The 26,641-nt window shown below is 35.3% G+C and overlaps 1 protein-coding gene across 1 annotated transcript; it reads left to right on the top strand.

Annotated features, from left to right (window-relative positions):
* Positions 1-29: 29 nt before the first annotated feature.
* LOC125652279 (tetratricopeptide repeat protein 27-like) lies at positions 30-26,027 on the top strand. The gene is made up of 24 exons (XM_048881336.2): positions 30-203; positions 4,213-4,390; positions 4,869-4,989; positions 5,430-5,570; positions 6,683-6,785; positions 7,053-7,092; positions 7,818-7,942; positions 9,371-9,489; positions 10,568-10,680; positions 12,528-12,597; positions 12,752-12,865; positions 13,164-13,259; positions 14,111-14,233; positions 15,105-15,278; positions 15,687-15,740; positions 17,409-17,507; positions 20,087-20,139; positions 21,069-21,147; positions 21,542-21,628; positions 22,179-22,292; positions 22,792-22,875; positions 24,142-24,253; positions 25,124-25,224; positions 25,895-26,027. Exons 1-24 carry the CDS (start codon positions 122-124, stop codon positions 26,009-26,011), a joined length of 2,499 nt encoding a protein of 832 aa, XP_048737293.2. The 5' UTR covers positions 30-121; the 3' UTR covers positions 26,012-26,027.
* Positions 26,028-26,641: the final 614 nt, after the last annotated feature.

Here is a 26,641-nt window from a genome sequence, read left to right as displayed (position 1 = left end):
TCACGAATCAGAAATAGTACGAGTTAATCAATCAACGCTGTTACATTTCAAGATGGCTGCCTCCATTGGATATTACACGTGAATTTTGTAAACATTGTCAAATTTTGGTCAAATCATTGAAATGGATAGTGGTAGCAAGCAAATAAGAGAAATCGAAACATGGATTTTGAGTGGTATACCTTGTAAAGAAACAATTGAAAATGGTATGTTAATGAAATGTTCATTTCGGTTTCTATATTAAAAAGTTTAAACAGGTTGGGAACACTTCCCCTATAGCGAGATCTTCTCGCTAAAACGCGATTGTCCCTCTTTATCGAAAAGTAAACATTACCATAAACAGGTGTTTTGGTGTCTTTATCGAAAATAATGGCAAATTCCGTGCAATGCTGAATAAGTGCGACACACACTCAACATAACGCGAATTGTCTCTATAAAATTGACAACACAATCGAGAAATTGTGTGTCAATGTTGCTGCGTAAGAGGGAAGCAGTCTGAAATCCAATACACATCGTGAGTTTTTTTTTTTTTTATCAACATATTTGCAGAAGTATCAGACATTTTAGCACCTTTTCTTTTTTTTTCACGTGAAACATGAAGAGATGTACTCCACGAGTGTTTTTCTCGGTTGTACGGGATATTTTTACTCTCACTAGAGAGGGATAATCGCGTTTTCGCGAGAATATCTTGCTGTAGGGGACGTGTTCCCAACCTGTTAGAAGCCAAGAAGGTTTGAGATATAGGTATATGACCATGGACACAAATAGATTAGTGTACCAGAACTTTCAGAGTAAATATAGAATTGATAAATGGGAAGTAAATTAAAAAAAAAAATCACTTGCCTTGTAATGATTTTTTGTGATGCAGTAGAGTGTTTTACGTCCATTTGAGAATTTTTGAGACTTTACCAGTTGTAGTAGCTACAGAACTGTAGCTCTCTGAGAAAATATTGGGACAGATCAAAGAGCTTCAGATTCACCCCTTATATAAACCTCGACTTACGGTAATAAAAAGAATGTGCTCAGTTTAGGCTTTATATCATTGAATTCTTGCATTGCATGACCATCTCATAAATTTAAATAAAAAATTCTTAACCTATATCCCTACAATACTTGTGTCCAAATTCATTAAAGCCCCATGTAATCTGAAAACTCATAGCTTCAAAGGATTTCTTTGTTGACCTAGCCATGTTAGATAGCCAGTCAATTCAAATCCCGGTTCATTTCCATACTTGCACAATAACATCTAGATGTGAACTAATATCCCCACAAATAATTTAGTTAAATGTCTTAAATAATAAATCATCCCAGTTTCGATAAATAATAATTATTCAAATAGGTAATCTCGCGGCTACGCGGCTTTCATTAATCTGGTCCTGTCCCCATCTCTGCTACATGAGCATAGGGGACCAAACTAGTTTTTTTTAAGCATTTCCAACAATCAAGACCATACTAACTGTAAATACCAATCTGGGGAGGGCTTGAATGATGCAATACAGCATATTACATTGAAACTACTAATAATAAATGTAGTATAATAACTCCATGATATTTTCTATAAATTCAAATTCTATAAAAAGCTCTATACAGTTATTTGTATTTGTAAATTTAAAAATATATTTCACATCCTACTAGTAATTTTGAATAGTGTAAGTTCATTGCAATGTAGTTTTACATAATTAATATGATCATTAACCATCATTAAACTGCTTGACTTTAATCTTGATGTTTTAAATTCAATTTCCAATGACTTAGCCTTTTAAAAAAAAACTCAGTCCAGGACTAGTCAAAATGTCAAATCTTCAATATATCCTCTATACCCAGAGTTCTTGAAAAGTGTCGGTAATGTCGGATTATCCGATAAAAGTAGTAATTTAAAATGTCCAACACAAGTTACTTAATTGTCAGTCCTGATGGCCGATAAAAGATTGGGATCGAAGTCCGTTTTTTACCGGGAAAAATGGCGGCCATGTGGCCTATAAATTTTCAAACCAATGCTAAATCCGGCAAGACATTGAAACATAAATGTGAGGAATCTGTTGTGAGAACTACGAGGAGAAAAGAAACCGGGAATCTGGGAGACAATGGCTTTTGTTTGATGTGGTTTTACCTATTGCTAGGTGACAGCATCTCAATCTGACTAAAGTACAGACCTATATTATTATAATATAGGTCTGTACTTTAGTCAGATTGACAGCATCTGCTCAAAGTCGCGAGACCAACTACACCCGGGCCAAAGTGAGAGAGAGTAATTTAAACGATTGGAGAGGAAGATGAGAAAGAAGTTGAGAGGAATAGACAGGATAGAGAGAAAAGTGGAGGGAGAGAGAGAAGTAGAGGGTGAGAGAGAAGTGGAGGGTGAGAGAGAAGTGGAGCAAAAAAGTGACTCAGTGAATTGAGGAAGATTCAGAGTGTGAGGAAGATGCGAAAGGGTATGAAAGGAGAATTTATCAACGTATAGCTGAGATGGAGATTGAATACAATTACACATGTAGTAGATTATAAATGAAATTTTTAAAAAAACCTCAAAAGCAATGCATTTTATTTCTGGACTGACAAAATTTTGTTTGGGCTGACACTATTTCTAACAGTATCGGACCAAATGTCTGACACTTCAAAAGAAATTTTAAGAACTCTGTATACCTGTCACAGTAGCTCAGTGGTTAAAGCATTTGCTTCATAATCAGGGAGGTTAGTAGTATGAATCCTGTTCGTGCCATGGCCATGTCAAACCTATAATTTAAACATTGACCTGTCGTGATTGCTCCTTGCCCAAACACCCAGTATTTAGGAGCGAGTGTTAATGATTTTGTTTTTTAAACATGACCTTAAATGGAGTTCCTGTGTCACTGATGGCATTGGCATGTTAAAGAATCATCAAAAATGGCTCTGGGTGCTAAGCATAGCTTTAAAGGATTTGACCCAGCATATTGGCTGTTTATGGCCTAGCAAATGTGAAAAAAATAAACACTGATTTGTAGTAAATCAGAGTGTTCATAAATTTCTTTTTTATAGGGCAGATATCATTCAATGATGGGGAGGTGGGGGGGGGGGGGGGGGGGGGGCTTTAACATAACTGGATGTTGGTAATAGTACACTAAGTGCTGAAATCAACAAAAGACTACATATTTCCGGGGAAATTGCCAATTTTGTCAACTTTGAGCTAAACTGTATTCAATAGTGGGTTGTCGACGGCAAAACTTTAAATTAGAATATAAAAATTCAAACAGAGAACCTGGTATCTGAATTAACTTTCGACACATGGAGAGATTGAAACTCTTGGTCCATAGATTTGTGTGAAATTTTCATTTCCTAGTTGTTGAAGCTGCTAAAAATTTCATTGAAATTCTGATAGTCAGATATCTGTATGTTAAATGAATTATGAATTAGATGTGGCGTCGGTGGCCTAGTGGTTAGGCCGTCAGACTCTCGACCGAAAGGTCGTGGGTTCGAGTCCTGGCCGCGGCAGGACTGATGTTGTGTCCTTGGGAAAGGCACTTTACATGAATTTCCTCACTCCACCCAAGTGTAAAAGGGGTACCTGGCTGTAAACAGTGAAAGATATTGTTAGAATGTTGGTGCTCTAGCGCCTGTAACGGCAGCTTGCACTGTATGCTTCCTAGGAGGCTGAGTAAGTTCTAGATTGATATAAGGTCTGCCGGGGTAATAATATACATTGATTATTGTAAAGCGCTTTGAGCAGCATACACTGGATAAGGCGCTATTTTAAAACCAATCATTATTATTATTATTATTATTATTATATCTCAGAGTAACCAGTTGACTCATGATGTTTCATTTCTTACCCCAAACAAATCCATTTTAGAAAATGTTTTTCTCATTGGATGAGGAATTGAACGTGAAATGTACTTCGGATGAGAATTTCAATACCTGCATAACCAAATAGACTCAACGTAACTCATAAGCAGAACCAAGAGTGTACACTTGTACATAATTTGTGATGATAGAAATCTTTGTGTGAACTCTAGATTTGAAATAGAGTAAATCTGGAAACCAGAATTATGGTAGTTATGTCTTAGACATCCTCAGGGGTATGATCTGGAGAAGATGTCTGTTGAGTCTGCTTGATTTTGCTTGGTGCAGTAAGTTGATAATGAATTTTTTGTTGACCTCTGTAATATAACAGCATCTGAATAGTAGATATAAATTGAAATGTGAAAAAAAAATCATACACTGTACACACTTTCTTTTCAGAACAAAGTGAGCTTATAAACTGCGTACTACATGGAGATTATGCCCGGGTATTCCAGTTTTCACTTGTCAAGGATTTACTGCAGAGAGAAGGAAAGTCCATTTCTGATGTGAAAGACGCTATTAATCAGAACGTTAAAAGACTCCTAACTCAGACAGACAAACAGAAGACAGCAGAATGGTATCCTATATTCTATGTTGATGGATAGATAATATTTTTCTTCAAATTGCCTGAATTTGCAATGTCAAGGACTCCTTTTAACTTGAATCCACTGATGGCTTAAAGGCTGTGATGCAGATTGTACTCCCAAGTGTATCTAGTCTGAAATATCTGACGTTTTTCTGGCTTTTTTATGATTTTGATATTTACCGTATTTTCCTGGCACGGTAAATATCAAAATCATAAAAAACCAGGAAAACATCAGATATTTCGGACTAATGTGTATCATGAGTACTCTTATTTGTTTGGATTATCTTTGTGTCAGATTGCACATGTATTCCTGATCTTATGTTCCTGTTCTGTAGCAACAAGTAGGATTAAATGCTTAATTGTAAAACTAAACTAAGGTAATAGTGAGAATGTTTCCTTTACATCGAGGGAAATTCTCATATTCTGTTTTCCTAATCACCATTTAACCCTTCCCTCCATATATTTTCAGTGAGTTGGAGATTCTGTGTGTTGCGATTGCTTGCCTGCAGACATTTGTGTGTCAGAATTGGCTGGGGCCATTGTCTGGTTTCTCTGAGGAACTGATCACTATCTTAGCAGGTTCCACTGATGTACGTTTTATATAATACACCAAATGAAGAAAGTGTCTTCAATTTGTTTTTATCGTGATTTGTTTAAATATACATTGGAATCAATTTTAATGGATTTCTTGGGTTCACCTATCCACAAATTTTTAGACCTCAAGAAAAAGTTTAATTTATGCATCATTTAAAACTTACAATGTAAGGAAACCATATCCCATGAAAGAGCACTTTGAAGAAATACTAGAACATCGACAAGCAATGAAAATTAGATCCCATGAATTGAAATGGATCTATACTGTATATATTAGAAATTTTATAAAGTCTGTTATGGTATGTGGAAAAAACTGAGTTCTACCAAAGTGATTTATTTATTTTATTTTTTTGATTTATTTTAGTTAATTCAGTAAAAGTATTATATTTATTGAGATAATTCTTGTGTAAGAATTAGTAGCATTTGTGATGAACAGGTGCTGGTGTGCTGTAGAGAGATTTTACAAGAGATGTCATGTGATGGAGAGGACGTTTATAACCTGTGCCGGGGAATTGAGTTCCTGTTTGTGGCTCAGTGTGTCCTTAATGCATGCCAGACTCAAACACAGAACTTACAGGTAACACACACAGACAGAACTTACAGGTAACAGACATACAAAAGTAACAGGTAACATACACAAAAATTACAGGTAACAGACACACACAGAAATGACAGGAAACAGACTCACAGAACACATTCTTTCACAGCAATTATCTAGAAGATATTGATATACATGTATGCCCTGATAGTCTTATATACAGGCAACGAAATTAAGGGGAAATACTCGCTAAATGCGAGTTCAAAATTGAATTTGCGAGTAAAAAATCACAAGTGATCGCAACTTTTTGCGAGTGAAAAAACCCCGATCTTTTCCCCGGATTTCCTCGGTTTATTGGCTGTACTTTGAAGTTTACAATAATTTTGTCTTGTGCATAGAAACGCTTTACAGAATGAATATACAAGTATTGAAAAAGTAAACGTGGATCGAATAAATAACTAAGACCAAAGTCATCTCATCAGTCAGTGATGTCGAAGATGGCCTACTTCATACACACTTCGGACGTCTCAGAGATGTCTGATTTAAATAGCAAGCATATTGATCTCGTCCATGTCTACATAAAACAACACATGACAGTGTGTCACCGTTTCACGCGGTGTCCTTCTGTACTCTATAGTCAAACACTTCGAGTTCGCAGGGTTTTCTTTTCAACTAGAATTTTTTTAGATGAAATTTCCAAAAGTTTTGAACATATAGTTTGAATTGGCGCAAACAGTCTTCAAGATTTCAATCCACATGATGTTGTAAATAGGTGGTAGATCTCTGGACAGCGAGTACGCCACACAAGTGTACCCTATGACCCTCACCATGTATGTTGTCTGATAATTCATTGAATTTTAAATGAAAGAATTCGCAATCTTATTTTTATTATTGCACTTTAAAGGAGATTTTTAAAAATTTTCCCAAAATTTTGATAAAAAGACATGCTTGTTTTCTTAAATTCATGTAAAACAGTAATCAATTGAAAAATGCTAGTAAAAGCTCAATTTTGCTAGTTGGAAAAAAGTTAATTTCGATCCCTGATATAAGCAAGTGATTTGATGGCATTTACCAAATATGGACAAATTTGATACAAATAGGTGCAAGACAAAAGATGTGCCAATATGATACAATATGTTTATTTTTAACAGACAGTGGAGTGGTGGACCATGAGGAGTGTGTATGTATATCAACAGGTCCTAGGCGATAAGTGTGCCTCCCTCAGGGAACAGGTGCTCAGTTTGATTGGCACAAGTAAGAAACAAGGTCAATAGGTCATGAAAAATAAATCTGAAAATTTGTGAATGATCTGTAAGTTTCAGCATAATCAATGTTATCTTTACTTTTAATCAAGTTAGTGTCTACTATTCATTACACATATCATTTTATTTTCTGTATAGCTATAATTTTAGTAATTTTGATATATATGAAATGGACAGTTCAAGCTTTCTATTTAATGTTTTTCTGATGTTGAGCTGTTTTAAGTATATCATGTTCCAACATTTTTCTTTTCTTTTTTAGTTACTAAGACAGAGCCCTGGAAGACTGATGAGAGAAGCAGGTAGAGAGCAATATTACAATCTTATAAAAGAAATATCACAGTCTGATAAAGTAATATCACAGTCTGATAAAGTAATATCACAGTCTGATAAAGTAATATCACAGTCTGATAAAGTAATATCACAGTCTGATAAAGTAATATCACAGTCTGATAAAGTAATATCACAGTCTGATAAAACAATATCACAATCTGATCAAACAATATCACAGTCTGATAAAGTAATATCACAGTCTGATAAAACAATATCACAGTCTGATAAAGTAATATCACAGTCTGATAAATTAAAATCACAGTCTGATAAAACAATATCACAGTCTGATAAAACAATATCACAGTCTGATAAAGTAATATCACAGTCTGATAAAGTAATATCACAGTCTGATAAAACAATATCACAGTCTGATAAAACAATATCACAGTCTGATAAAGTAATATCACAGTCTGATAAAGTAATATCACAGTCTGATAAAGTAATATCACAGTCTGATAAAACAATATCACAGTCTGATAAGGCAATATGCTTTGTCAAGCTGTACTATTGCTTTATCAGAGTGGTACATGTACCAGCTCATCAACTCTAGAGATAAATGGAAATCTTGTATCTGAAATGTTCTAGACTAGAACAAGGACAGAAATTATTGTTTGCCTATATAAAGTGTACATAGGTATGTTCAATAGATCATCTCAAACTTAATGTTTATGAGAACCTTGTTTTTTGCTTTAAGGGATTTGCTGACACAATTTCATATAGAGGCTGGTTATATAGGTCACACTTTCTTTGATTACAAATTAGCTCATGAGCATTTAATGGCTGCCAAGAGCTGCACAGGGCTACAGATCAAATTAACTGGTGAGTCTTGCGTGATTTAGAATTACTCATTTTCATTATGTCCAGTTGTCATAGTTTGAGTAAATATTACATATAGCAAAGTCCTCTACGAAAAATTTTGATTCGTTATGAAGGTAATTCGTTTTATCACATATTTACTCCTTCTTGCAGTGGATATCACTCATACAATAAATTTTTCGTATTCCAGAGTAGGTATTCCTACACCGCATGACGTAATGCGCATAAGAACTGGATTAGGATGATAGAATTCCCAAAAATTGTAAAAATTGATGATAACTAGCACAGGTGTTGTTAAATTCTTCAAACTTTGAAAATAATGAATTTATATTTGAAGTAATTAGTTACGATCGAGGGAACAGACCTGTTCTTTATCTAGCCAAATTATTGTCTCAAAAAGTGAAACAGCCTGCAGCTCGGCATTGCATTCAACCCCTGATCATGTTTTGCATTGATTGTAAAATATTCTCAATGATCAAGGTAACAAAAATACATGGAAAGAAAAAAAAAACACATTAGGTGACATGAACTGAAATCATTTTTCTTAAAACTCAAAATGAAAACTGTTTTATTGACCCCCTTCCCCATCATAACTCATCATGTCTTACTGTGTAAATATTACTAAGTGTTGGAAAACCCGATAGTTCACATTCGGATGTGGACACACTAAGATTTTTTATCACATATTTACCCCCTTATCTAGTGGGTATCAACTTCCCAACTCCATGCACCAAATGAACCCGGGATACATGACATTCAACTGCACACAAAACGATTCCATCACAAGTACAGATGTAAACACTCTAACAATGAAAACTCCACGACCCTCCACGTCACAGGAAACAGAAATTCTCTGAATGGTGATATGCAAGGTGGAAATTCATCATCAACATTCGCACTATGTAGGCTTACAACAAATATTTCCCAATGAGCTATTTGTAGTGGCATGATGTTACATTATGAAGGTAGTTCGGGTTGAGGTAAACAAAATAGGATATTTGGTAAATGCAAATTCAATGGTCTGTTGGGATAAAATATGTGATAAAAAGAATCTCACATGGTTTGTGGTTGGATATGATTATTATCTAACTTGTGTGTTTTCTATCCCATCGCCAAGGCTTGGTTATAAAAACCACACAACTCGTTTTATAATAATCATACCCAACTACAAACCATGGAAGATTCTATATTTATCTGATAAGTTCACATGTTTTAAAACTACAGGAAATGAAAATCACTTTATTATAAGCCTGTTTGCTATAACTGTGTTTGACTGTTATTATGTACTTGGGGCCTTCATTCTCTAGCTGTAGAGAGGTCATCCTGGGAGTATTCCCTGTTTTTGATTTAAAGTTTGTACATGTATGTACCACAGAATTAAAGAAAATCCAAAATCTTGTACTAAATAGTAATCTTTGTTTTCTTGTGAAGGTGTGATGGGAAAGAGAACTAAGTTTCAGTCTGAAGACAAGGCCCAGCTCATTCTTGGGGTCACCAGGGGTGAAGAGGGCACCACGCAGGAGAACTCCATCAAAACGAGACTTCCAAAGGTAAACTTTGTCAGGTCAACAATGACTGAATTTCATTGCTTCTGACAACTGGGTTATGTGTTTGGTGTGAGCCTACGTGTCTATGTGGATATGTGTGTGTGTGCTTTTGTGCATGTGTGTGTGAGTGTGTGTTCATGGACAAGCTTAAGACTACATAGACACTCCAGCTTGTATTTTAAAATTTCACAAACGAAGGTTTAATGACTGAACCATGCTATAGTTGGATAAATTTTGGAAGTATTCTGTGGATAAGCCACTGTTTACACAGTTTTGGAAGTACTCTGTGGATAAGCCACTGTTTACACAGTTTTGGAAGTACTCTGTGGATAAGCCACTGTTTACAGTTTTGGAAGTACTCTGTGGATAAGCCACTGTTTACAGTTTTGGAAGTACTCTGTGGATAAGCCACTGTTTACACAGTTTTGGAAGTACTCTGTGGATAAGCCACTGTTTACACAGTTTTGGAAGTATTCTGTGGATAAGCCACTGTTTACACAGTTTTGGAAGTACTCTGGATAAGCCACTGTTTACAGTTTTGGAAGTACTCTGTGGATAAGCCACTGTTTACAGTTTTGGAAGTACTCTGTGGATAAGCCACTGTTTACACAGTTTTGGAAGTATTCTGTGGATAAGCCACTGTTTACACAGTTTTAGGCAATCTAATTAAAATTTTTATCCTTTAATCCATTCATCTCTACACGAGTTGTTCAAAGCATTAATATGTTGAGTTGAAGACAAAGGGAGATAATACGTATAGGTGAGCTAATGTGACTGTTGGGAATAGAGATATTTAGGGAGGAATGGTTTTCTGATGGACCAGTTTGAAGAAGTTTCACTGATTTAATATATCGAGTTGAAGATAAAGGGAGATAAGACTTATAAGTGATATAATGTGACTGAATACTCTTGTTATGAGAATGTGTTAGAAGGCAGAAAGAGAGAAGACCTTTTAATATACACTGCATGATTGTGTCTCTTCAAATCCTTAATGTTATTAGTTAATTTTGTGATTTTTCGTGTTATTAGTTAATTTTGTGATTGTTTATTATTAGTTAATTTTGTGATTGTGTCTCTTCAGATTTTGAATTTAGATGATGATACCGTGTTGGATGCCATCAATCTGACAGAGCCAAACACGGAGATTGCCGTCAACATGTCAGCCGCAGAACAAACTGTTGTTATAGCAACCATGTAAGTCAAGGACAGAACAATTCAGATTATTGTAAAATATATAAAGTGGTATGTGTTTGATTTACATGTCCCCTACATGTACAGTATTGTTCATCAGTGCATTGTAAATGTATTGATGTGCAGTTATTACTGCAGTGATTGACAATCAGTGTCAGAATCATCAAATTACATTTAATATAGCTCTTTAGTGATATTATTAACTCATGTCAGAACCAAATAGTGACTGACTATTACAAGTATCCGCTGTCCCGGATCTAGGTCTTCTATCACTTCAAATTTTTTGTCTAGTAAAATTTTGGCTTGAGACACCATTTTTTTCTCACTGACATCACGCAAGATGTGAGAGTAAACATGTTATTTAGTACCCAGTATGTGAAGGGTCATCTCAAAGTCATTAAAGCAATCTAACTATTGTTTTAGGGCCGAAAAGTACAGTTACTTGTCATGTAAAGCAAGGAGTCATTAAATACAGTCAATTTATATACATGTAGGAAATTGTTTTGGGAGGGATGAAATAGGGTACCATAAGACACAGAATTGTTTAAAAGGGGTCGTTAAGGCAGTCTATACTGTACATATGTTTGTACAGTAGTTTGGGAATTTACCTGTGTGATTACTGTAAACGTATTAATTTTGATGGGGAAAAAATTTGTTGAAATTCGTCGTGAATATGATTTCATGTGGATTAATTTTCATTGTTTGTGATCACTCAAAAACTACATATTATGCATACAAAGTGTTAAAAATGTTGCTTATCTGCAATTCTAACTTGCTTAAACAGTTAAATAACGGTACAATACCCACGTACAACATATACATATATAAACCATTTGCTCGACGAAGCATGCTGTCGTTAAGACTCATTTAGTACAAACAAATCCTCTAGTTAGTAGTTAATCCATGTAAGCTTAGGTCATTAAATTGTTGTACTCAAGCCATTAGAATGTTGAAAGCGTTTATATTGTATTCCGTTTGTCAATGAAATTCGTATATAAATCGGACATACCAGTAAACTACAAGGCGCGTTTTCTTGCCCTGCTTGATGTGCATATATAGGGCACACCAGGACAAGAATTTCCCCAACCTGCTACAAAGTATCCATATTCAAACAATATTTAACCCCCAAAACAACCCCCAGCTGTACGGAAGAACGTCATCCATGTGACGGTACAAACAAATTCATGGTATGGTATACGGGACAGGTGTCAGATCATCTGAGGAACTTTATGAAGGGCGTGGATACTGACATAGTGCAGGTGGATCGAAAGGTGTCTCAGAAATAGCATTAAATGTGACACACAGTTGGGTTTCGTTTCAGTGACATACCAGACGTGCTGTCTGCATGAGCGGTTAGCTGAAATCCGTAGATCTACCTACACTTTGTTGTATTAATATCGATACTTATTATCTGAAAATGAGCTGTTCTGTTTTGATAGTAATTATTCTTAATTATATTAAACTTTTTTATTTACACCTGTGCATTTCCGTAATGAGTTGAAAGTTCAGGTACATATACAGGTACTGGCGAAATATGTTACCTATAAATAGACACCGATATTTCTGACTTTAACTAAAAATAAACATTTCCTGAAATAAAAATTTGTGTCAGATTTAATTTCGTTTTCTCTTAGACATGAAAATACGGATATTTAATCCAACACAAAATTAAATATGTCTACAGTTTTTTATTAGGGAGGATTTTACCTAGTACATGGTTATTTTGTTGGGGAGGATCGTTAGGTTTTACCTGTATGCTTATTTTGTTGGGGAGGATCGTTAGGTTTTACCTGTATGGTTATTCAGTGAGGGAGGGTCATATGATTTTACCTCTATGCTTATTTTGTTAGGGAGGATCATTTGAGGACACATGCCAATCAGGAGAAACTGACAGAGGAAGAGGCAGGAGCCTACATAGAGGTCAGGGGTCAAGTTTATTTAGTGTCCTTGACTGGGCAGAGTTCAAGTATTGAGAGTTGTTTTTAAATTTCTGTAGTTTTATTCTGAAATGTTTGTGTGGTAGAGAGTTTTTCAGTGCTCATGGTGTAAGTGTACTGCTATGTGTTTGTTTCAGTGCATCTTGTCTCAAGCCAAGTGCTGGAGTGTGACCTTGGCCAGTCTTTACAGAAGGTCATGTCTTGAGAAAGGAGGTCGTCGACGAGTGGAGCGATCCATGATGCAAATTGAGGTAGGTTCATGACCAGTGATTTATTTTGAAAAACTGTGTTATTTGGTTCAGTAGATTGTCTGAATCAAAACCACACGTACAGTATGAGTCCCATTGCAAGAGCAGGCAGCTTTGAAAACTACAGGACAAGCATATGTGTTGAGTTTCAAAGCAAATTGACGAGATTTCTCTTCTCTTTTTTCTTATTCATATTAAAAGAAGCGGAAAATTAATCTTTGAACTACGTGAAAGTGTTATTCAACGGATGCACACATGATTATCTGATTTATTTGATTAGAATTGGGCTTCTCTTTTTTAGGAAATTGTGAAGCAGATGAAAACTCTTGACCCTCCAGCGTCAGAAAGACTGTATCTGTTTTACTCCGTTAAGATCCCCCCAGCATGGAGATTAGAGGTAGGAGAGGGTTTTAATTCAGTATGAGATCTATGGCACAATAAGTTTGATTCTGAACTCAAATCTGTCTCCAGTAACACCACAGCAAGGATTAAAAATGGACAAGAAATGTAAATAAACATATCTTTAAAACTTTTTCTCTCTCTAGGATAAGACTACTATTCATCAATTTAAAATGGAAATGTAGAAATCTTAGTGAATGATAAAATTATGTTTTTTTAAAAAAGCAATATCATGGCTCTATTTTTAGTATGTTATAGGGCACCAGTCCTAGCAGAAAAGTTTGGTCGTAGTATTTTAAATTCAATATTTCACAAATTCTATGGTCGTTATAATGATCTAATTTGGAAATACACGTTATCACAGGGTTGAACGCTGTCTGATGTGTTTCATACCAATTGTTAGGCCATTATTTACATACTGATTTTGACTATGGATTACTCTGCTTACCTGGTCAAGATATAGGGCTCACGGTGGGTGTGACCTGTCAACAGGGGATGCTTACTCCTAGACACGTGATCCCACCTCTGGTATATCCAGGGGTCTGTGTTTGCCCTACTCTTAATTTTTGTATTCTTTATAGGATTTATGAGATTGATCACTGCTTGTTATCTTCACTTCTTCATTGATCTAAACAGACAGCCTATCTGTTGTTGCCAAGTTTAACAGAGACAGTTAGCTGAGTTGCTGCTGAGTATTGGGATTATAGTAATTATTGAATTTACAGAGACAGTTAGCTGAGTTGCTGCTGAGTATTGGGATTATAGATAGTGATTATTGATTTTACAGAGACAGTTAGCCGAGTTGTTGCTGAGTATTGGGATTATAGATAGTGATTATTAATTTTACAGAGACAGTTAGCCGAGTTGCTGCTGAGTATTGGGATTATCGGTGGTGCTGTAGAAGTGTTTGAGAGATTACAGCTGTGGGAGGATGTCATTACTGGATACAAAAGGCTCGGCAAAATGGAAAAGGTGAGTTCTGTAAAAAGCTCAAAAAATGGAAATGGTGAGTTCTGTGAAAAGCTCAAAAAATGGAAAAGGTGAGTTCTGTAAAAAGCTCAGCAAAATGGAAAAGCTGAGTTCTGTAAAATATTCAGCAAAATGGAAAAACTGAGTTCTTTTTTAATGCCCCTTAGATCGAAGATCGGGGGCATATTGTTTTTGTCCTGTCAGTCATTCTGTAATTCTGTCTGAAACTTTAACCTTGCTAATAACTTTTGAACAGTATGTCCTAGAGCTTTGATTTTTCACATGAGTATTCCTTGTGACAAGACCTTTCCGTGGGTACCAAAATTGTTGACCTTGGAGTTTGACCTACTTTTTAAAAAATTGACATTGATCATAACTTCTAAATGGTAAATATTAGAGCTTTCATATTGCTCATGAGCATTTCTTGTGACAAAATCTTTCTACTGGTACCAAAATATTTGTCCTTGTGACCTCGGCCATCTTTGGAATTGGCCATTATCTGGGGCATTTGTGTTTCACAAACACAACCTGTTAATATTCAGAAAAGGGATCTGCTCTGGTTGACAATTTTTTTTAGTTTAGGGCATTTTGAAAATTAACATAACAGTGTAGTGCATGTGCTTAAACAGAGAATGTGTACTCAGCTTTATGAAAGCTTTGTAACATGTTTTATTTTACATAGAAAATGTATGTTGTAGACAATATGTGATAGGTATTGTGATGACTGTATTGATATTAATTGTGAATGTGTTGGAGTGATAATTCTCTGCATTATTCCTATTCCCAACACACTGGTCTGAACTTGTGTCTGTAAAATAAATCAGAACATTATAGAAATGGCCGTCATTTCTAGAGAAATATTCTTCCTCTTCAGGCTGAGATGATAATCCGCGACCAACTGGCAATACAAGAGACACCAAATCTGTGGTGTTTCCTTGGAGACGTGACGCGAGATATCAATCATTACATAAAGGCATGGGAAATGTCGGGACATCGACACGCTAGGTCACAGAGGTGTATGGGGTACCTATACATGGCCCAGGAACAGGTAGGGGTTTTTCCAGAAATGTACAAACTACATCTGTAGATATCTGATCAGGAAGTGTCAATTTCACAGGAAATGATTCTACAGGAATTTAGTTGATAAGAGTATAGAGCCTTTCCCTGTATAAACAAGTAAACAAAACAAGGCCATCTGTTTGCCAGCATCAAACATGTGGTGCTAATCAGACTGGGCAAGGGCCAAGGTGCAGTCAGCTTACTTTGTCCATTTTTAGATTTAGAAGTATACCTCCTTTGATTGGACAGACATGAAAAGAATACATTATTTGATATATCATTATAGGTAGACCCATGCTTGATTCATTTTGTATTGTCTGGTAGTACAAGAAAAAAAGAGATGAACTCAGACAAATTTTTTGTTTTTGATGTTGACATTTCACTTTGTTCTTTACAGTACGAGATGTGTATCGAATGTTTCCAGAAATCTCTCAAAATCAACTCGCTCCAGGTCAGTGTTCAAACAATGGAAATTAAAGTTTCCAAAGCTTTTTTCCCACTCTGAAGGGCCAAAATCTTATATTGATATCGTTGTTCTACATATTTCTTGTAACTAGTGTAGTAATTCATACTTATGGGAGGTCCACAGGCAATTTTATGACATCATGTTAAATATGTTAGCTTTCAAATGTATTGAGTCCATTTCCCAAATGTTTATGAAAATTCTTTGAAATGGCATATATTAATTAAATAAGACGAACACATTATCAAAATGGCTGACATCCTATAGAAACACAAATGGAAATATAGTTATCAACAATATGCTATAAATCAACTTTATATGTGAGAAATTTCTCTGAGATTTGCGAGCAACTTTGAGTTGCAGATATTCGTCATGGTGGACCTCTCATTCATTTTTCTCAATCTAAGTTTGCAGCAATGTATTTAAAATTGTAACAAGAATGATGAAAATGCAAAGGCCTAGACTGGGATTTGAACTCAGGCTCCCTGAATGTCTAGTCAGGTGCTCTACCAACTGAGCTATCAGACGCTGGTGATTAATCAGTCTGACTGCCACAAATATAACTAGACATATTAAAACACAAAAATTACTATTTGCATTGTGAATACAATTCCCAGTTTTATATACAGTGTAAACCAAGGTTTCAAGATAGATGTGAATTTACTTTTCAAATTATTTTTCAACCTACTGTATAATGATTTGTACTGTCACCGCAAATCAAACTGGGTCTCTTTATAAGTAAATCAAAGTGATCTACCTTTTTCAATCCTGATCCCAAATTTCCAATCTTTATAATTTTATGGTGACTTGATTTAAACTACTGAAATTGTGTATATATAGGTTAAATTAGAATCTTTGAGATTGATTTTTTTATCGATTCGGAAAACTTGCTTTCAAAACTTAACTTTAAATGACAATTTGGAATGACCAGCAGGTCAGTAGATGGTCTGCCAGGGACACAAATGGATTCGAAATACATGTATAATGAGTGATGTGTAAGAACTACCCATGATAGCATTATACGTAATATTGGAGGGGATCTATTGTTCTAAACAGTTATTAAACACACTTGCAGAATAAGTAAAGTATGACTACACGATTGCAGAAATTAATGATCACAGACTGGTTTTCTATTTGCCATTCTTAATTAAAATATGACATGTATAATAGTTAGTTTACAGTGTACATTGTCCTTTTACGGTTACATATCTTTTTAATGACTCTTTTGTATACTTGTACAGTAAAATGTGCTGATAGCAAACTGCTGGGGGTGAACAACTCTTATGTTACAAATGTAATTTTTTATATCCAATACGTTCATAACATGTTTTAAAACTACCGGGAATGAAAATCACTTCGCTGGAAGTGTGAATTCATTATAAATGGGTTCGCTGTAAATGTGTTTTACTGTACATGTATGTGCATATGTGTATTCTTTCATGCATGAACAATTCTCTCTGATGTATTTAATGTCATTTACAAGATATGGCCTCAAATCATTATGATTTGTCCAATATATTTACAAGATATCGCCTCTTATAATTATGACTTGTCCAATATATTTACAAAATATTGCCTCACATAATTATGACTTGTCTAATATATTTACAAGGTATCGCTTGATATGATTATGACTTGTCCAATATATTTCCCAAGGTTCCTGTTTGGTTTACCTATGGATGTGCTTGTATGGCAGCGAGGAAGTTCGAGGAGGCAGTTAAAGGTTTCAAACGATGTGTCAACATTGATACGGACGTAAGTTATAGTCAACAGACAGACTGTATATCACACAGTCAACAGACACACTGTATATCACACAGTCAACAGACACACTGTATATCACACAGTCAACAGACAGTCTGTATATCACACAGTCAACAGACACACTGTATATCACACAGTCAACAGACAGTCTGTATATCACACAGTCAACAGACACACTGTATATCACACAGTCAACAGACACACTGTATATCACACAGTCAACAGACACACTGTATATCACACAGTCAACAGACACACTGTATATCACACAGTCAACAGACACACTGTATATCACACAGTCAACAGACACACTGTATATCACACAGTCAACAGACACACTGTATATCACACAGTCAACAGACACACTGTATATCACACAGTCAACAGACAGTCTGTATATCACACAGTCAACAGACACACTGTATATCACACAGTCAACAGACACACTGTATATCACACAGCCAACAGACACACTGTATATCACACAGTCAACAGACACACTGTATATCACACAGTCAACAGACACACTGTATATCACACAGTCAACAGACACACTGTATATCACACAGTCAACAGACACACTGTATATCACACAGTCAACAGACACACTGTATATCACACAGTCAACAGACACACTGTATATCACACAGTCAACAGACAGTCTGTATATCACACAGTCAACAGACACACTGTATATCACACAGTCAACAGACACACTGTATATCACACAGTCAACAGACACACTGTATATCACACAGCCAACAGACACACTGTATATCACACAGTCAACAGACACACTGTATATCACACAGTCAACAGACACACTGTATATCACACAGTCAACAGACACACTGTATATCACACAGTCAACAGACACACTGTATATCACACAGTCAACAGACACATTGTATATCACACAGCCAACAGACACACTGTATATCACACAGTCAACAGACACACTGTATATCACACAGTCAACAGACACACTGTATATCACACAGTCAACAGACACACTGTATATCACACAGTCAACAGACACACTGTATATCACACAGTCAACAGACAGTCTGTATATCACACAGTCAACAGACACACTGTATATCACACAGTCAAACAGACAGTCTGTATATCACACAGTCAACAGACACACTGTATATCACACAGTCAACAGACACACTGTATATCACACAGTCAACAGACACACTGTATATCACACAGTCAACAGACACACTGTATATCACACAGTCAACAGACAGTCTGTATATCACACAGTCAACAGACACACTGTATATCACACAGTCAACAGACACACTGTATATCACACAGTCAACAGACACACTGTATATCACACAGTCAACAGACACACTGTATATCACACAGTCAACAGACACACTGTATATCACACAGTCAACAGACACACTGTATATCACACAGTCAACAGACACACTGTATATCACAGTCAACAGACACACTGTATATCACACAGTCAACAGACACACTGTATATCACACAGTCAACAGACACACTGTATATCACAGTCAACAGACAGTCTGTACATGTATATCATAGTCAATAGAATAACTGAAGTTTTTCTAATTCAGTATTCAAGCAGAGCAGAGTTATAAAATACATGTATATGAAGCAATATGGATTGCCATTTGCTTTCAATTATGAATAGCTTAGCTCCGTCTTTGATTCTGTTCACCACCTGGGTGACATTCTTGTTGAATATCAAGGGACTCAATGAAATTTTACTCACCCTTGGTGATGTGAAGGAACACTTTCCAATGATCTACTCATATACATGTCAATGACGTTTCTGACATTTTTTCCCAGAATATTATTATATTTTCATCTCATTCATATGAGGAGTTCTTGTATGATTTCTGAAATAGGTTTTGATTTATAGTGTAGTAACATTGCTATACTTTGTATGTCAGCCTGGGTAGTTCAGTGGTTAGATCACCTATCTAGATGCAAGGGTACCGGTTTTGATCCCCAATTGATCCAAAGATTTTCTCTCCTTCTTTGCTAGTGTAATGTCCATATATAGTTTACAACTTTTGCAATACATCAGAGCTGACTTTACATTTTTACTTGCCACAATAAGGAACAAACAAAATGTGCAAAATATAAAACAAACCTGGCAATATACCCCAAACAGATACATGAACTATCAAAATATGTGAACTCTAAAACATTTAACTTGACAGTATACCCCAAATAGATACAGGAACTATCAAAATATGTGAACTCTAAAACATTTAACCTGGCAATATACCCCAAACAGATACAGGAACTATCAAAATATGTGAACTCTAAAACATTTAACCTGGCAGTATACCCCAATGTTTTGTAGAACATTTAACCTGGCAGTATACCCCAATGTTTGATAGAAACAAGATAGGATGGTGCATTGTACTGAGAATGTCACAAAAAATTATATATTATTGAAAAATGTCGCATATGTCCTTAATGACACTCTTTTTCATGTTTAAGTGAGAGCTTAATCATGAAATAGAAATAAACACCACATTTTTAAATACATTTTAAAATTACATGATTTTCAGAATTTTGAGGCCTGGAATAACATGGCATCAGCTTATGTTCAGCTCAAAGACAAGTAAGTGAAAATTATTGTCAGCTTATGTTCAGTTCAGACAAGTGAAAATTATCAGCTTATGTTCAGCTCAAAGACAAGTAAGTGAAAATTATCAGCTTATGTTCAACTCAAAGACAAGTAAGTGAAAATTATCAGCTTATGTTCAACTCAAAGACAAGTAAGTGAAAATTATCAGCTTATGTTCATTGTTTAACTTGTACAAGGGTCTCTTTTAAAGAGACTAATTCACGATTTCCCCCAAGATTTTCTTTTTCACTTCTAATGATCAAAATCTACTATCTAATGTGTTTAAAAGATTTCACATAAAAATTAAGGTTATACATTATCACAGAAGCTCATTTTAGAGAGTTGATTATTTGTTTTGTAAACAAAGATTGCGGTATGTTATTGTTTACGAAATTTTCAACAGAAATGGATATCGATCAAAGTTTATTATATCTTTCACATTTCAAGTATTTTTGGGGTAAAATGTGTCATCTAAAAGTTAAAATTTGTGACTACACAAAATTAAGATGCTGTATATTACAAAATTAATATTTCACTTGTTTGTTTGTATACATAAAAAGACTCGAGTCTTTGTTTACATAACACATATTCAAGGCTAAAATATTACTTTTATTCTTGCATTCAGAAGGTCAAAATTTTGGCTGTCAACATTAAATGAGTTATATTTTTAATGTTTAACATCAAAAGTGAAAAATATTTTTATCAAAAATCGTGAACCAGTCCCTTTAAAAGTCTGATTTTGATATCTATTCTACATGTACAGTGTATATATATAAATGTAATGCCAAGTTTATTGGTGTACATGTATCTACAGCGAAATGATCAAAAATCTACTTGCAACAAGAATATGGCAGCAGTGTATACATGTATTTCAGTGGGGTCAGTACATATTCACTCAATATAATGTATAAATTTTTTTCCAGGAAAAAAGCTTTTATAACATTGAAGGAATCCTTAAAATGTAACTATGACAACTGGAGAATCTGGGAAAACTTAATGGTGGTCAGTATGATTGGATAATCTTTGAGTAGTGGGGTCAGTTAGACTTGATTGGATAATCTTGAGTAGTGGGGTCAGTTAGACTTGATTGGATAATCTTCGAGTAGTGGGGTCTGTTAGACTTGATTGGATAATCTTTGAGTATTGGGGTCAGTTAGACTTGATTGGATAATCTTTGAGTTGTGGGGTCAGTTAGACTTGATTGGATAATCTTTGAGTAGTGGGGTCAGTTAGACTTGATTGGATAATCTTGAGTAGTGGGGTCAGTTAGACTTGATTGGATAATCTTTGAGTAGTGGGGTCAGTTAGACTTGAAATAGCTTGCCAAGTACACATGTAGTGATGTTGATTTCTAAAATGCAGAAAAATTCAGAGTTGCTTTCCACTTTGGTTGCAGGTGGCCACTGACTGTGGTGAGTTTACGGAAGCCATGCATGCCTATCACCGGCTGATTGACCTTAAGGAAAAGTGGACTGACATAGAGGTGTGACCATTGTAAAGATTTCAAATGAATTAGTATTTGAATTTTCATAGTTTGAACAACATATATGATTTAAAGGACTAGGTACAGAATTAGGCTTTTCTGGCCCTCAAATTTAAACATTCCTCGATTTCTCTGACTGTCAGAAACTAACTTTATCTTGAAAATCACTGGGGCGGATCCAGAGACTTTTCAAAGGGGAGGAGTGGGGGTGCGACCCAAGTTCGTATGTTATCTATTCAAAAAAGGGGTTGGAAATGCCCAAAATGACAAAAAATTAGAATCCAATTTTGTTAAAAATATTCAAACAAAGTGGGGTTGCAACCCCCATACTCTGATATAGTACAGATTAAAGCTGAACAGTGAAACTTCTGTACATTCCTAAATATCAGCTGATTTTTAAAGTCATGGCCGAAATCCTAACATTTGTTTACAAATAAATTCTCACAAAACCGGCCACCCCTGAAAACTGGAACACCGGTCACTTTTTCAAAAATATCAGGTTACATCTGGGGATTATTGAAATATTAATCTAACCATGCCTTATTTTCAGGTTTTGAGAATTCTAGTGCGGGGCACTACAGGAGATTATCAGGACGCCCAGGGGAATCCCAGCAGTCTCCACCAACCGAAACTTCTGGAGCTGTTTGGCAGAATCACAGCAAAAGTAAGGGACATTACTGTGGGAATTTATAAGATGTTCTCATGGACACCATACTTTTAATGTGTGTGTGTATTCTATTCCAATACTGAGTATGACATTAATCATTCAAATTAGATACATTGAAACCTATTATCTTGATCTCAATGGGGCCAAGAATTTTTTTTGGAGAAATACAAGGGTGGAAGATATTGATGTTAAGATACATAAAGAAAATGTTATTACGATTTCCAACTCACTTTGTCATATCCATGGTATTCGAGATACGATGTTCAAGATACTGAAGTTTAACTGTACTTTTGTGAAAGACAAAAATCCAGTTGTTTATTTTTTTGTGAATAGTTTGTCAAGTTGTATATACTTATTTGTGAATTTTGTGAGGTTGTATATATTTTTGTGAATTTTTTGACAGGTTGCATATATATTTGTGAATGTTTTGTCGAGTTGTACATGATTTTGTGAATGTTTTGTCGAGTTGTACATGATTTTGTGAATGTTTTGACAGGTGTCAAGTGAGGGGAAAATATGGAAATTGTACGCTGAGCTCACGAACAGCTTGGAAGGACAAAAGCCTGAGACACAGCAAAAGGTTCTACACCATCCGTTTGTATTTAATTTACCGAGACTCAATTCAGATATTGAGAAAACTGTTCACATTTAAAACTTGCTGCCTAGTGTTGCTGTAGCTTTTTTGCTAGTGTTGATGTGATATAAAGCTTGTTGCTAATGTTGTTCAGATGTGAAACTTGTTGCTAATGTTGCTCTGATGTGAAACTTGTTGCTAATGTTGCTCCGATGTGAAACTTGTTGCTAATGTTGCTCTGATGTGAAACTTGTTGCTAATGTCGCTCTGATGTGAAACTTGTTGCTAATGTTGCTCCGATGTGAAACTTGTTGCTAATGTTGCTCTGATGTGAAACTTGTTGCTAATGTCGCTCTGATGTGAAACTTGTTGCTAATGTCGCTCTGATGTGAAACTTGTTGCTAATGTTGCTCCGATGTGAAACTTGTTGCTAGTGTTGTTATGATATGAGCCTTGTTGCTTGTGTTGTGATGTAAAGTGGCTCATTACACTCAAATTTTATTTAATGGCTCGTTTGAGCACCTCATATGAAGCATGATTTTTACCATCAAAAGAGTGATACAGACTCTTTTATCAATCTGGAAAAAAATCATGTAAAATAATTAAGAGCTTTTATTAGTCTTTCAAAGGTGAAATCCTGCTTCATACGAGGTGCTTAAATGAGCCATTAAATATGGTGAAATGAGCCACCTTAAGCTCAGTACTAGTGTTGCTATGAGGTTCATTGCTAGTATTGCAGTGATATACAGCTTGTTGCTAGTGTTGTTGAGATATTAAGCTTGTTGCTGTGATATGAGGCTTGTTGCTAGTGTTGCTGCAATGTGAAATTCATAGCTAGTGTTGCTGTGATATGAACCTTGTTGCTAGTAATGTTGACGTTAAGCTTGTGGATGTGATATCAGGTTTGTTGCTATGATGTGAAGCTTGTTGCTGCATGTAGTAATGCTGATGTTAAGTTTGTTGCTGTGATATTAGGCTTGTTGCTTATGTTGCTGTGATGTGAAGTTTGTTGGTACATGTAATAAAGCTGATGTTAAGCTTGTTGCTGTAGTATGAGGCTTGTTGCTAATGTTGCTGTGATATGAAATTTGTTGCTAGTAATGTTGATGTTAACCTTGTTGCTGTGATATGATTCTTGTTGCTAATGTTGCTGTGATATGAAGCTTGTTGCTAATGTTGCTGTGATAAGATGCTTGTTGCTAATGTTGCTGTGATAAGATGCTTGTTGATAATGTTGCTGTGATGTGAAGCTCATCGATTTCTATTCTTTAGGTCTTACAGTATCTCCAGAAGTCACAGAGATGTCTGACACAGGAAGTAGACTGGGAGAAGTCATTGGACAAATGTAGAAGTGTTGGGGAGCATTCATTAGAACTGGCTGATTGTATGTTGCATTCATTTTGACCTCATACATGTACCTTATACCTGAAAATTCTTATTGTAGTTTTATTTTTGATTTTTGTGCATGTAGTGGATGCACATAAATATTTTTCAGGAAAGAACAGATACTGTTTAGTACAAAATTTACCTTGAGTACATGTACCGGGTATATAGAGTGTTTTTTAAAACAAGTGATTTTAATTGTAGCAACTAACTACATTATAAATAGGAAAAATTAGAGGTGCAAAAATCTTCATACCAATTTGATCAAAATTCACAAAAATTAATTGTTTCAAAAATTTCTAGATTCGTGGTACTTGAAATGCTATCAATGTATATGAGTGAATTTATTAAGATATTGAATATGATCTCATAACTTTACCAAATGGAAAACCCTTATAGATGGAAACAGTACATGTGAAAATTGTGCAAAGCGTGATTTATTTATGAAAAGGTTACATCTAATATAAAACGTGTTCCAAGGTACTCAATTATAAAATTTAACTTATGTTTGTAATATGGCATTTGTGCATTGCGAAATGATATTTCTACAAAATAGTAGTCTTATGATATAAATGTACATGTACATTTCATATCACAATAGATTTACATAGAAAATGGGCCAATCCAGAACTTTCAAAGGGGGAAGGGGTGCAACCAAGTTTTTACTTTTTCAGCACAAGGGGGTTGGGGTGGGGGTGAAGACCCCAAAATGGAAAAAATACCTTTTTCTTCTTAAAAATGTTCAACCAAAGAGGAGCTAATTAGAACTCCGATCTCTAGATTTGCCACTGGAAAACATGGGAAATTTATTATATTATGAGAAAACTGTAGATGTTACTTTGCTCTGCAGTGTATAACTTTTCTATTCCAGTGTATACTGAGATCAGTGAGAAGAGCCCAGTGTCAGATGATGCCCTTCCTTTACTGCAGTCAGCTAAAATGATGCTTAAAGGCGTCCTGGCCAAAATCAAGGTGGGATGGCATGTAGTCTACTGGTGTATTTACATATTTAGATTTAGGCTCTCCTAAAATGTACGAAATAACAAATTAGAATAGAACTTCAGACAAAGGTGTGTTGGGTGTCCACCACCAGTGGCATAGCTAGGTTTGAAATATTTGTAAGCAGGGGGTCTGGGGGGCAGCAGCCCCTCAGAAGCTGTGGACATTTTTCGTAATATGTAATAAAAATTTAACGAAAATATTTGTAAGCACGTGCATACAGTGTAGCTACGTCACTGACCACTGTCCAGTTACTATGGTGGCCGACACACTCGTTTCTCACTGCTGCGACCCGTGTCCATTCTTCTTTCAGTCGAAGCAAGTATTATGATAGCTCACTTGAACAAGTGGGTTTTCTCCAGGTACAAACCAATGACCTCTTTGTGTCAAGATACAAGGCTAGGACAAGCATTCATAGCTGTTGTTAAAATTGTTAATCATTGTAAAACAAATAAAGTGTTAAGAAAAAAAACACCAATTTTGGACAGATCTGCAGTCACAAGAATGGAATCTAACATCAGTTAGCTCTCTATACTACCAATTAACAGACACAACTTATTATTATCAATATTAAAATTATGATACATGCAAGTACTAATCACGTGATGACTTTGATATACAATGCTGATTTCTTTTTTAACAGCTGGCACACACAGACCCAGTAACCGACTCACTGTCTGAAAACCTCCAGGAATTGGTTGGCACCATGGAAACCAAACTACAGACCATCACCTCCAGTGTTAATGAACGAAAAAAATAAATTATTATTTCATGTTGTCTTTTTTATCAATTAGTAGAAAAATTCAACATTTGTGAATATATTTCTATGGATTTGATGTATGTGGTAGATAGACGAAATTCTTTTGCATTATATAATCAAAAGACCTTTATTCTCTCCAAAGTGGTGCGATTTTGGCCCTGTAATGGAGTTTTGTAAAATGTTTTCATATACATGTATGTGTACAGTATGAAGTTTTCGTTACACCTACCGTGGAAAGGGAAGTTCCCATCCAGACTCAACACCTTATGTTTGACTCCACGATGAGATGAAGAATTGAATCAGCGCCCTAAACGCTAACCTTCTGCATATACAGAAGCTGCAACATTTTATAAGATATCTCATAAACTTTATGAGATATTGTGTTTGATATACAAGATATATTATAAGGTTTATGAGATATCTTATTTAAAGTAGTTTATGAGATATCTTGTATATTTTATGAGATATCTTATAAACAGTAAATTATATGAGAAATAAATTGAATGAGATATATTAAACTTTCTTTTATAAGATATATTATAAAAGTCAATATAAGACATACATGATCCCCAAGCACAAACATCCGTGCATCAAAGGAACCCATTGGAAATAAGCTTTCGAGCTTTCATG

This window comes from Ostrea edulis, chromosome 5, assembly GCF_947568905.1.
Source record: "Ostrea edulis chromosome 5, xbOstEdul1.1, whole genome shotgun sequence".
In the NCBI taxonomy this organism is placed as follows: Eukaryota; Metazoa; Mollusca; class Bivalvia; order Ostreida; family Ostreidae; genus Ostrea; species Ostrea edulis.
The sequence above is the reverse complement of the archived record's forward strand: the minus strand, read 5'-3'. Positions and strand labels throughout refer to the sequence as shown.

What these genes read in the sequence shown, in the direction of transcription:
- LOC125652279 (XM_048881336.2), top strand. Translation starts at nt 122, where the DNA reads ATGGATAGTGGTAGCAAGCAAATAAGAGAAATCGAAACATGGATTTTG. An exon ending in AAGACTGATGAGAGAAGCAG is followed by an intron (nt 7,093 to 7,817) that starts GTAGAGAGCAAT and finishes TTTTGCTTTAAG; the next exon opens with GGATTTGCTGACACAATTTC. An exon ending in TTCATTAGAACTGGCTGATT is followed by an intron (nt 24,254 to 25,123) that starts GTATGTTGCATT and finishes TTTCTATTCCAG; the next exon opens with TGTATACTGAGATCAGTGAG.